The following is a 12,569-nucleotide window of genomic DNA, read 5'->3' as shown; positions in this document are numbered from 1 at the left end:
TAAAAAGTAGGCTAGGGAGATACCTTGGTTGGAACGTGTTTCCATGCAAGTATGAGAACACAAATTTGGTCTCCAGAACCTACAGTAAAAGCTAGACGTGGTGGCACATGCTTGTAATCTCAGTGCTGGGGAGGTGGAGACGGGATACTTGGAGCTCACTGGTCAGATATTCTAGCCAAATTGGTGACTCTGGGTCCCAGTGAGAGGTCCTATTTCAACAAACAAGGTAGAGGTCACCCGAAAGGATGATACCTTCAATTGCCCTGTGCCCATGTATGCATGTGCTCATGTGCGGCTTCCTAGGGGCTGAGACAGTGCCTACTGAGGGCACACATGGGGTTTGTGGGTGAGCAGCTATTTTGGATTTTGACCATGGCAGTGGTCATATGATTATATGTGGAGCTTGGGGAGCTGTACACTAAAGATGGTGGATTTTATTGTATGTAATTTCACCTTCATAGGGGAAAAGTGGTTATAGTTGATCAGAGCAGGAGTCTGTGCTGGAGGTCTCAGGGGTGAAATATAGAACCTGCTTTCCACAGGCCTGGCAAAGACAGGCCTAAAAGCTGATAGAGACACAGAAGGAAAAAAGGCAACCCAAACAATGGAATACCACTTCCAAGTTACTTACATTAACAAAGATTAAAGCAAAGCCACGAACTGAATTTGTGGAGAGGAGTAACAGCACAGTACTGTTCTCTGATGAGGTAAAAACTTCAATTAGTCTAAGCTTTCTGGGAAATACCCAGCAAGCCAAAGGCTCTAACATGAACATAGTAAGTATTATTATTAATTAGGTGATGTGTAGCCAATGGCTACTTTTTCCTTGTTCATTTAAAAATGTTTATAATGTGAACATATATTAATTTTATAATAAAATAATCAACATTAATTTTAAGAATTGACACAGAAAAAGTCAATTTTCTTTAACCTTGTAATTTTAAGATGTTTGTATTTTTAAGTGACTTTTAAACTTTATGTGTAAACTTTATGTGTAAATGACAATTACAATGTCATGTATAGTAGTAAAAACTGTAACCAGTCCAACTGTAGCGACACCAGGAAGGGTTCTGTACTTGGATCAGTTTGTACAATGAGTAATTTGCAGCTCAGAATTGAGTGGCTTGGAATGTGATGCAAAAGTACCTGCCTCCCTTCCTCACACTCTTGTTCCTCATCAAAAGGCAGAAAGCATTTGGATCTAATGTGTGATTCTAGTAATTCTCGTAAGCTACTCTGAGGTAAACAAAGTAAGAAAATCAACAATAAAGCATGCTTCCAACAAGCTCAGTCGAGTTAATTGAAAGTAACTGCTTCATGGCTGGAGAGATGGCTCAGTACATAACCTTGCCTGCGGTTAAGTCTGACAACTTGAGTTCCATCCTGGGACCCATAGGTATAAGGAGAGAGCAGACTCCTGCAAGCTGTCCTTTGATTTTCATTTGTGATGTCTATTTTCACACTTCCCCAAATAACTAAATAAATAACTAATAACTTACTTCATATTATCACATTGTCTATTTCCTTTGTCTTGGGGATAGAATATTTTATCTGTACAGTAACAGTGCATTTTTTTCTTTCCCAGACAGGGTTTCATGTATTCCAAGCTGGACTCAAATTCTCTGTGTATTTGAAATTGGCTTTGAACTTCTGATTCTCCTAATTCCACCTTCTGAGTGGATTCCAGGTGTGTGGTCACTACATAGTTATGTTGTGCAGGGGATTGAACCCAAGGCTTCATGTCATTGGGTAAGCACATAACAGCTAAGCTATATATCCATAGCTTGGTAACTGAGAGGTTTTTTTTTTTTTTTTTGGTTCTTTTTTTCGGAGCTGGGGACCGAACCCAGGGTCTTGCGCTTCCTAGGCAAGCGCTCTACCACTGAGCTAAATCCCCAACCCGAGTTTTTAAGTATATCTTTGCGTGGAAAAATAAAACACCTATATGTTGTCCCCTAGACATTTCTGCCATTGGTCGGTGATGCCCATAGGTTCTTGAGAACAAGGCAGCATTTGCAGGAACTCGGTGTAGAATGCACAGGACAGAGAGCTTTGGCCTAGGAAACAGAGTCCCCAGTGCACTGAAGAATAAAACTGAAATCAACTGGGCCAGTCCCAAGAAGCAGTCATGGTTGAAATCTAAGGATCAGCTGCAAGGGTTCTCTCTCTCCAGTGCAGGTTTTACCAACGTCAAAGCATTCCATGCTTCTTATGTAGCTGTCTGGCGCCCATTCAATTGACGTGAGTGTGCCATGGGGGCAGGGAAGGATGTCCAGCGTGTCCTGTGAATAAAGAGTCCCAGGGTTGCCTAACTGTGAGTACAATTACCCAAAGGCAAGGTCCCCGAAGGGTCAAATTCCATTCCATCTGTCAAGGTCACTAAGACAAAATAATCTCATCTCTGAGGAAATGGAGGTTCTAGCCATGCCCTGTTCAAGTCACAGAAGTTCTTGTCTCTTCTGGTCAGCATGAGAGCCCTTCCTTCCCTCCAGTGTACCCTGGGAAGGTCAGCAACTTCTGTTCAAGCCACCTGGGTTTTATTTTAAGTTCTCTTCTTAAAAGCCCCAAAGACCATCAGAAAGCCTTAATCTAGTGGTAGCCATTTTCATTCTGAGCAAAATGGGGGTCCTCTCAGGATTCTGCAGAGATGGGAGGCTGCCATTCCTATCCAACTTGTCCCTGCCCCATTCCAGGACTGAGAGGAGCAGCTCTGGTGGTAGCTCATCCAGAACTACCTGGGAGGAGGTATGGGTCTGGTACTTTTGCCTTTTCAGACCAGCATCTCCCTTCTCTGGTGGAACTTTGGGAGTGTCCTTCCTGACACCCCCAGCAGAGACATTCCAATCTGAGAGGGAACTTCTCAAGTGTCAATGACCCTAGGGTACTGAACCTTTCTGACTCCTCTCACCCATCAAGGCAGCTCCACCTCAGAAAGTCCTCACCACATCTTGTCTACATGCTGGATGCCCTAGCAAAGAACCAGGTACCAGCCAGTTTACCCAGGCAGCCCTGGTTCACACTGTACGGTGACTGTCTTATGCAAACATATCTCTGCTCTACAGCCTTGGTTTCCACTCTCCCCACTGGAGTTAGCAGTACCTTATTCACAAAGACCAGTGCACACAGCACTGTTAGAGACCCTGAACAGATGGCTTGTTAAAAAGCAGCACTGTTCAGGGAGTGGGGATACAAAGATTAATACCATGTGATCTTTGCCCCATAGGAACTGAATCTTAGAGGACAAGACAGGGGTAGAGATGGAAGCTGACAAGACAACTGGACAATGTGACAAAAATAGGCACGAAGGGACAGGACACCCTAAGAGAGAGGACGGGCTGGGACAGCCCCACATGGAATAAGTAGATTTCAGTATTCAGATTCTGCAGGTCCAGAGAGAGATAAGCCAGAGGATATAGCAGCAGGCATGAAGCAATGCTTTTTTTTTTTTTTTTTGGCCTGGAAGAAATGAGGCTAGATATCAGCATGTAGAATGAACCAGAAGGCAAGCAAAAGCTTCTAGAGGTGGGCTAGGAGCCAAACTTGCTTTCTAGAGTTACTTAGAAAGCAGACCCAGTGTTCTGCTGAGGCTCAGCACAGGCCTGTTGACCAAGTGCAGCAGCTCCAGTTTCAGGCCTCACTACACCTGCCCGGGAAAGACACCCAACAGTCAAGGTGACAGCAGGGGTGGAGGAGTGGGCAAGCATCCCAAGTATTCCAGCTGGCAGAGGCCGTGGCTCCATCTCTGGCTACTTTTCTGTCTCAGGGGTAGATGGAGACACTTTCCCCTCACTCGGTGTGTCACTTGTGTCCAGCCTCAGGCTCCAGGCTCAGAGGATGAGGAGCTGCTTTTCAGTGGGCACAGGTTTCTTGACCAGGTTGGCCTTGCCCTTCACTCCCACCCAGTCCCCGTCATGCTAGAGATGCCCTCGGCCTTCTTTGCCAAGTCCATACGTTCTCCTTTACTTGCTATGTGGTCTTCAGGTACGGCATCTGTTTCCCACCGCCTACAGCTCCCTCCTGGAGTTATGAGCAGTGTTCCTGCTACTGGAGAGAGAACTCAAGAGGCATCCCATGCATCCGGCAATAGCCACTGGTCATATGTGAGTCTGCATTCACAACAGTTCCAAGGTAAACAGGATTCTCTGAAGCTTTTAGAAGTTGAGGAAATAGCTTTATGCTATGAGTGTAGGGAGGGACAGATGGTACTAACAAGCCACCCAGAGGAGCTCATCTGACAAGGAAGGATGTGTCAGCTTTTATATACCAGTTAACAAGGCACAAACACTGATTAGGTCATGCACGTGGCTGTAATCAGTTATATGTAACCAGGTCATGTTTTTTTCTTTTTTCTTTTTTTTCGGAGCTGGAGACCGAACCCAGGGCCTTGACGCTCTACCACTGAGCTAAATCCCCAACCCCCTAGGTCATGTTTTAAGGTTGTTTCCTGCCCGTGCCTTGGGATGCATAAATATGGCTGTTTTCTGTAACTAAACTGATCTGTCACTCTCAAAGGAAAGGTTCTCAGACCCCATCCTTGAAGCTCCCTACCCTCTTCCCACCCGTGAAAGTCCAGGTCTGAGTGGCACAGAGAGCTGGATCTACAAATGAAAATAAATGGGAAAGTAGAAAAGTGAGCAAGTTGCTAAATGTGGAGTGAAGCTATGTGCTGCCAACATTTAAACGGACAGCCTGGGAGTAACAGAAGCCCACTGAACCACTGTCACTAAGGAGCTGCACAGCTACTCTTTGGGCGTGTGTGTGTGTGTGTGTGTGTGTGTGTGTGTGTGTGTGTGTGTGTGTGTGTGTGTGTGTGTGTGTGTGTGTGTGTGTGTGTGTGTGTGTGTGTGTGTGTGTGTGTGTGAGAGAGAGAGAGAGAGAGAGAGATAACCGAGGGGTTGTCCAAATGTTGGTTTTCCTTATAATTACTCACACCAGGCCAACACGAATGACTCTTGTGAACCATTACAAACAGGAAGTAAAAGGCACAAAGAGACAGAAGTTAAAACTGATGTCTTCTGACGATCAGAGAAGACAGCAATCTCTTGGTGTGCTTCAGGCACATGGATTTCTTCAGGGTTCTAAGAATGAGCACTTGGTTTGGGGCAGGAGTCACTCCTCAGTCTCAAGTTCAGCAAGCACACCGTCTGTTCCTGCACTCTGGGTAGAGTCTGTCTTAGTGCTTCTTTCTGTCTAGTGGGTCACTGCCTCCCTCCCCATACCTGAAACTTCTCATTCCTCATTTATATTCTCAGCACACCCCCACCCCACACACACACTAGGCTCTCCACACAGGTCTCTGAAGCTATGCTGAGTGAAGAACGCTCTGAATGGAAAAACTCAGAACCTGGGCCATGACCTATCTTGTACTTTAAGATGACACAGACACTAAAACTAAAGGAAAGCCAGAAGGGTTTGCCCGTCCTCCACAGCTGCATCCAATGTCATGGCGAGCCACACTGAGCAGCAGCCATAGAGAACACAGCTATGGTGGAGAGAAGGAACACTGCTGTGCTTAGCACTGTGCACAGGTGTGAGGAGAGACGCTATCCAGCGTCCTCAGGGTCCGTAGAGGAGTAAACAGAGTGCTGCTCCTTGGCTTCCGACTGGCTAAAGGGACTGGACCTTAGGAAGGACAATAACTGTGCTGGGGTGGGAGGGGTCAGTCACTCTCACTTCCAGCCTCCAACTGGAGCCCTAAGCATAGTACTAATCAAAAGAATAATTTACTTAATTGTATGGAACCATCCTGAGAACTCACTTAGCCCAACTGTTCTCCATTACCTGGCCTGGCTTCCTGGGGAAATGGTAATGAGCTGCTAAAAGCTTGCTGGGTAACAGGGCTGAAAAGCTTGCTGGTCAGTTAAGCAGGGGTCAGTGAGTGTGGGTCACAGTTTAACCTGCTTTGTGTGGCCAGGGAGCAAAGAAGGATTTTTACATTTTTAAATAGTTGAACAATAATAAAATGAAGAATAATATTTTGTGGCCTGTGAAAATGATATCAAATCCAAGTCTCAGTGACCTTCACATTTTACGGCATGTCAACTACTCCTATTTATTAACAGGCAGGGCTGAGTCAGAGACAGACCATATGGACCAGAAGCTCATGTCGTTTACTCTTCGGCCTTTCCTGGGAAAGCCTGCCAACACTGATTGAAAGCCTGGGCTAGGTTAGGATCAAACATAAAAGATTCACACAGCTTGAGCCCCAGGGTGTTCAAAAGTGTCTTCCACTAGAAAGGCTACCTTTACAAAGAAACTGCATGGAACGTGGGCCTCAGAACTATGTCAGGTAGGTGTCACGAATGACAGAGCTGAGAACTTAGCGAAGCCTCCTTTACTTTGTATGAATTTTCCTCAGGTTTTCTGCACTTGCTGGGAGACCTTGTCTGATCTCTGCAAGCCTCTGGTTTGTTCCACATAGACGCCTTAACCTGGCTGAAGAGAAACAGGTTCAGAGAGCTTCAGAAAGCGGGGTGTAGAGTTTCCTGACATCAGCCAGTATTAGTCTTAGTACTGAGGAACCGTTTGGCACTCCACTACCTTCTCGTTATATCCTTTCTGAAGCCAATAGCTGAGCCAGAACCCCCCAAAAGGGATGCAGTCTTTTATACACTCAAGCCAGGCAGATTCATCTTCCTCCCTTGATGGAAGCTGCTGAGGGCAGGCCTGTGCTAGCCAGGAACAGAGCCTCTGACGGCTCGGCTCCTCTTGCATCAAACTCAGGATGTAGATATTAGAGACCACTGTGAATTAGTTCTTTTATCCCACACATACAGAAGATGTCTTGGTCCCATTATGGCCCCTTTAAGATTCAGGAGAGATATATATTACAAACAAATAATTAAAATAAAGTGGCCATCTGTACCAAGTTCCTTGAACTGCTCTGGCAGCAGAGAACACGGATTTAGAGATTCCAGTCTCAGCAGACTGGAATCACTAGGTCGTCTTGGAGGCCTGTGTCACTTTGGGGCAAAGGAGAATCACTGTTTGGAAGAGAACTTTGTTAAAATCAGCTCTAGGTGAGCGTCATTTAGAGAGTTATTCAGCCTCCAAGCAGCACTGGAGACTGCTTCCTTCATAGGCCTGTATGCCAGGCTCAGGGAACAGGACTGCCAGCTGGTGTCCCGGAGGCCTGAGCCGAAGCTTCACTACTTCAGATCAGGCCAGCCACTGAGGCCTGAGTTGCTACTGCAAACACCCCAAGGTCAAGTTGCTCTGGCACTCTGCACTTATCAAGCATGTGTCTCTGGCTCTGCAAACAGGCACCGTATTAGTGCTTCGTCCTTCATCCTTGCTTACTCTCAGGGTCATCAAACACTGATTTCTCGGAAAGGCAAAGCCTCTGGATTGGCTGAAGACCGATCTCTAATTGCTGCTGACATAAAGGATGTGCTGTTTTAAGGACTGCCACCCAAAACATGGACATAGTGAACTATGGCAGACAAACCTTCAGAGAACAATGCCAAACAGCAGGCCACTGAAAAGGCACCAAGGAAAAATGGACTTGTGAGGGCAAAGAAGGCAACAGGGACTGGAGAACAAATGCGGGGCTTCTGAATAAGCCATTTAGCTGATTTATAAATGGTCTCACCAGTGTCCTTGGCTGCAAAGATTGATGTCTCCATCTAATGTGGGGGTCTACAGACTTTTTTTCTGGGGAACTAAGGAATCAACTCCAAGGATACAAATTCATTACTTTCAAACCTTAATTAACTGGAACTTAATTAGGTTTTGAGGGTGTTTTCCCCTCTCACTTTAAAGGCAAACTGTTTTTTCTCTTATGTCAGCATGGTGTAATAAATGGATGAAAATCAAATCAACTAAAGAGCTACTTGGATGCCTGGCAATAAGCAACCCATCTACCTGTGGGGATCTCAGTTTTCTCATCTATGAGTTAAGAGGGCCACTGGGACACAGATATCTTTGTCTTTTCAGTACTATAATCCTGAGTATCAGACATGCAAACAGCTCATCTTCCATCAACAACCTATGGTCATTACCCTGATGACCACAACTTCCAATGAGAGGGAGCTAAGTTGCCTCTGTTTCTCTCCCCTCCCTACAACCTCAACTTCACAGATGATCAATCCAGTTGAATTTGTTATAATCTTTATGGGGAAACATCTGGAAATGGTACTTCAGAAACCTCCTCATTTGATGGGCTTGGGTAGCAGCTGGTTTGTCATTGTAAAAGTCAAGTAAATAAGAGAATCATGCAGAAGAGGCACACATAATATACAACTTAACATTTTGTATTATAATTTAATTACATTAATAACTTAATGTACATTTCTTCATCATTTATGAAAAAAGTAAGACTTTTAAAAACACAAGTCAGTACCTGGTATGGTGGCTCACACCTGTAATCCCACCATTTGGGAAACTGAGGCAGGAGGTTAGTCATGAGTTCAAGTCCAACCTGAGCTAAAGAGCAAGAGAAAACTAAATTGATTTTTTTCATTGCCTTTCTCTCTCCCTCACCTCCTCCCCTTCCTCCTCTTCCTCTTCTCTGCCACAGGCTCTTGACATATACTTTATATGGCCTTGAACTTTCAGTCTTCCTGGTTTGGCTTTCTGAGTGCTGAGATTATAGGTGCCAATATCACAGATCCCTAGTCTTTGAAAAAACTAAAACCAATTCATTTTCTGGACTTCCCTAAGCTTCGTTGGTAAAGTGACTTCAGTCTGGATGTCTCCTTTACCAGCTCCTACACAGCTGTCTTAACTAAAGAAGAGAAATTCTGAAGACCTGTCTTTCTAAAACATGTATGCGTGTACAGATAATCAGCTTTCTTTAGAGTTGCATTTGATCTGTCTGTCTAATATTTCATATAAGCATAATTACAACGACCTGTGAAACTGGTGCACTCAGGTTGGGTGCACACACGAAATGCCCCAGTGTATCAGAGGGAGAAGAGGATGCAAGGAGCCTGTGTGCCATGCTGCGGGCTCCAAGCACCACTCTATGCAGTAGGAAGGGTGAGTGAGCACTGCTGAGCCGCTGAAGGGCAGGCAGGCAGACAAGGCAGATAGAGAGGCTAGAATCGAGTGAGGGGCTAGACTTGAGGGAGGGAGAGAGAGGTCAGAGACAGGGGCGGGCATCATTAGCTTCAACTAAGCCACTTGGAATCAGGGAGGAACTGTTGGTAGAGAGGACAGGAAGGCGGGCTGCAGCCTCAGGACACCAAGCATGAAGCAAGGAGCAGAGGAAGAAATCTCTCTGAGAGGACAGAACTGGTGACACAAAGAGACCCACAGGCTTCACACAGGAGATCTTGGAGTGCTCCCTCTATTTCTACCTCTGGAATAGTTTAAGTATGACTGGGTGCAGATCTTCTTTGAAAATCTGGTAAAATTTTGCTGTGAATCCATCTGGCCCAGGACTTTTCTTTTTAGCTGGAAGGGTTTCTGTTTGTTTTCGTTTTTGTTTTAACTATTTCAGCCTCCTCATTTGTTATGGGTCTGTTTAGGTTGTTCACTTCTTGGTTTAATTTTTTTGGTGGTTTGGCTGAATCTAGAAACTCATCCGTTTCTTTTAGATTTTTCCAACTTAATAGAGTACAGTTTTTTTAAAGTATGCCCTTATGAAACTCTGTTGTTTGTTTCCCTGTTCATTTCTGATCTGTTAATCTGGTCCTTTCTCTCTCTCTTGACTAGTTGGACCAAGGGTCTGTTGGCCTTGCTTATATTCTCGGAGAACCAGCTGTTGGATTTATCCATATCATTGGATGTGCCCTGGAAAGTCTATCTTGTCTCTGACCCCTTACATGCCTCTGTCTTTCTAGCTCTCTCTGCTTACTGGCTGCCAGGAGACAAGCAGCTCCACTGAGCCGCATGCTTCTCACATGTCTCCCCCTCCCCTCCCATCTCTGTGGGACAGAAACAATGGAGCCAAGTTCCAGTGCCTCTGAAACCATGAGCCTCTCACTCAAGTCTTTCCTCCCTTCTTTGTCTCAGGGACGTGACACAGCAATGTCCTCTACAAGTGAGAATTCCTGACACAGGCTTTCCAGGTAAGAGCAGCTGGAAGCCACAGAACTCCCTACACAGAAACCATCTTACCCTGACTCATAGTACCATGGTGTGGCAAATTGGCAGGGGAAATAGGTAGAGAGGAAGAGGCCACCAAGCTGTCTCTCACTCTTGGGTTTTGGGCCCAAGCCAAACTCAAGACTATATAAAACAAGAGACTCACCGACCTGATCTAAACGGAGTGCACCATCTACAAAGCGCTGGCGGCGGAGTTGCTTTGCAATGCTGTGCAGGTTCAGGACTGCCTGGTGCACCTCCTCGATGCTGTGCTCTGGAGAAATAGGGGGAAGCTCTTCCTTGGGGATCTTTTCAGTCGGATTTTCGATCATGCTCTGCGCATGGTCGTAGCTCAATTTGGTGCAAGAACGGATGATAGTGCGGCCAAACCACTCCTCAAGGATCTGTAAAGACAGAAGGATTGTACTGACTTACACACATGCACATGCACTGTGCTCTGACTGGTGCCACATGGATGAAGAAGACAGAGGTTGCTGCCCTCTGGCAGTTTAGACTACCAGGCCCTGGCAGGATTCGATAGACAGCTGAGGTCTTCCCCAGCACAAAGCAAGGCCACCGTGGAGACTTCACTGAATGGCCATGGGAAGTGTTCCAGTTATCAGGATGAATGGCCATCAGTGTCACAAAGAGGAAAGAGAAGACAGGATAGCCGCCTGAGACACAAGATGGGACTCTGATGGCTGGCTGATGGCTTAGAGAAAGAGAAGGAAAGAGAGGAGCCCAGCAGCTCTCCACACACTGAATCTACCTAGCACAGCTTCCATCCTAGGTGTACGCAGTGACCCTTGTGATCTATCACCTTCCTGAAAGGAAGGACTGTGGCTTTTTAAAAATGACAACATGGGCACTTGGAGAACAGAAGTTACTGTTCACATTTTTATTCACTCGATGCAAAGATCTTTATAAGGAGTCTAGAATCTGTAATATTAGAGTCTACTTTTTCTTCAAAATTTCTAAAACTATACTTTTCAGGTTATTCCAGGAATGATCCCTATTGCAAATAGCAAGAGACTCAATGAATTCCTGTCTTCTATAGCAACCAGGCCTCACATCTGGCACTCACAAGGCCTTGTATGCTATAGGCAAGGACAGCTACAGAACCAGTTCCAGGGGCTGCAAGCAGCCAGGAGACAGACGCAGCTAACGACCTGGACAAGAAGCCATCCAGGTGACCAGGCTTGAGCCCCGATCATACCCACAGTTCCTGAATGGAGTCTCAGCCTCCTTCATAAGGGCATGGCTGTGATCTCTTCATTTTTGTGGTCTCAAAGTTTCCCTTCAAGATGCAGCTTCTTTCTTTTTCTTAATTTTCTTTCCCTCAGCCTGGTCCTGTGTACGTGTGTGTTAGGTAGCCTGTTTTCAGCCTGCTGACAGATGATGGCAGCTTACACTGTATGCCACCCTTTTCATTCCTACACTCCACAATGAGCTAGCTCATGGACTCCCTCCCATACCCAGGTCTTGCCATCGGCCTCCTGCAATCCACATCCTCCTCCCTAGTGCATGACATTCAAGTGAAGGTAACTACCTACCATACCATGAAGGATTTCTGCTGTACAGAGCTAGAGGAAGATGAACTGCTGTAGAAGCTCATGAATGCACAGAGCACTTTAGTTTTATGCACATAACTTTACAGCAAGCTATACAAAGCTCTTGGATGCCCTTCTGCCTGCATGCCATGTGTACTGGCTCTACACATCGGTTGCTTCCTTAGTCCCTCTGGTTGTTGAGTCCTGACAGGCAGCCACGTGTAACCGTAGGGTACCTACTATTCCTCACAAAGCTTGTGGACTTGCTTGCCCACAGTACACTATCTTATTAGAAGCACCTGTTCCTACCTAAAGGGTACCTCTGCTTCTTTGTCTCCTTCTTGTCAAGACAGATAGCCTTTCTCCAATGCCCACAGGGATACTACCAAACTTTCTACATCACTGCTGGTTCCCATTGTGCCTTTACCTGATTTCCCTTCCTCTTTTTCAATCCTACATCCCTGACATTCTATGCCAGCCTTTTTCACAAACATACAAAGGAGAGCCTTTTCGAACTTCCTTTCTCAGCCAAGGTTGTCTGGCTTTACCTTGGCTTAGGACTTGTGGGAGGCACGGCTGACATGTACTAGAATAGTTTCTAGCCTGGGAAAAGCAGTCTCAAAAGTACCTCAGGGGAATGCCAATAGAAGGATGCCAGCCAGGGGCAGCTGCCCACAGGGAAAGCAGCAAAGACCCACATGGAGGAGACCTGGGAGCAGCCAGCCAGCCAGTCAGAGTTTAGAAGTCAGACTTCTCTCGATGGAACACCTCGTTAATTTCCAATCTGAAAACTGTGCTCACATCAACACCCTCTCCATAACCAGGGCCAGTGGCAGAAGACAAAGGGCTTTTCATGGAAAAGGTAGGGGGAAAAAAAGGAGGAGGAAACACATGGACAAAACCCCTGAGGAGGTTGTGTCCTGTCTCCTCTGCATAAACACAGGATTCAGGCCACTCCCTTCATCTAGTACATACTGTGGGTGCCACTGT

At 46.0% G+C, this 12,569-nt stretch overlaps 1 protein-coding gene across 4 annotated transcripts in view; it reads right to left on the bottom strand.

Annotated features, from left to right (window-relative positions):
* Nucleotides 1–12,569, bottom strand: part of Dis3l2 (DIS3 like 3'-5' exoribonuclease 2) — a 350,417-nt gene that overhangs the window by 48,126 nt on the left and 289,722 nt on the right. For 3 of the 4 annotated variants that reach the window (XM_032901537.1, XM_032901539.1, XM_032901538.1), the window contains one exon: nucleotides 10,200–10,433. The exons of the other annotated variant lie outside the window; for it this stretch is intronic. In XM_032901537.1, the coding sequence (XP_032757428.1) occupies nucleotides 10,200–10,433 (234 nt within the window). The remainder of the gene's footprint in view (nucleotides 1–10,199; nucleotides 10,434–12,569) is intronic. 4 annotated transcript variants of the gene reach the window in all.

This window comes from Rattus rattus, chromosome 4 (genome assembly GCF_011064425.1).
Source record: "Rattus rattus isolate New Zealand chromosome 4, Rrattus_CSIRO_v1, whole genome shotgun sequence".
NCBI lineage: Eukaryota > Metazoa > Chordata > Mammalia > Rodentia > Muridae > Rattus > Rattus rattus.
This window is presented reverse-complemented; position numbering and strand designations above follow the sequence as displayed.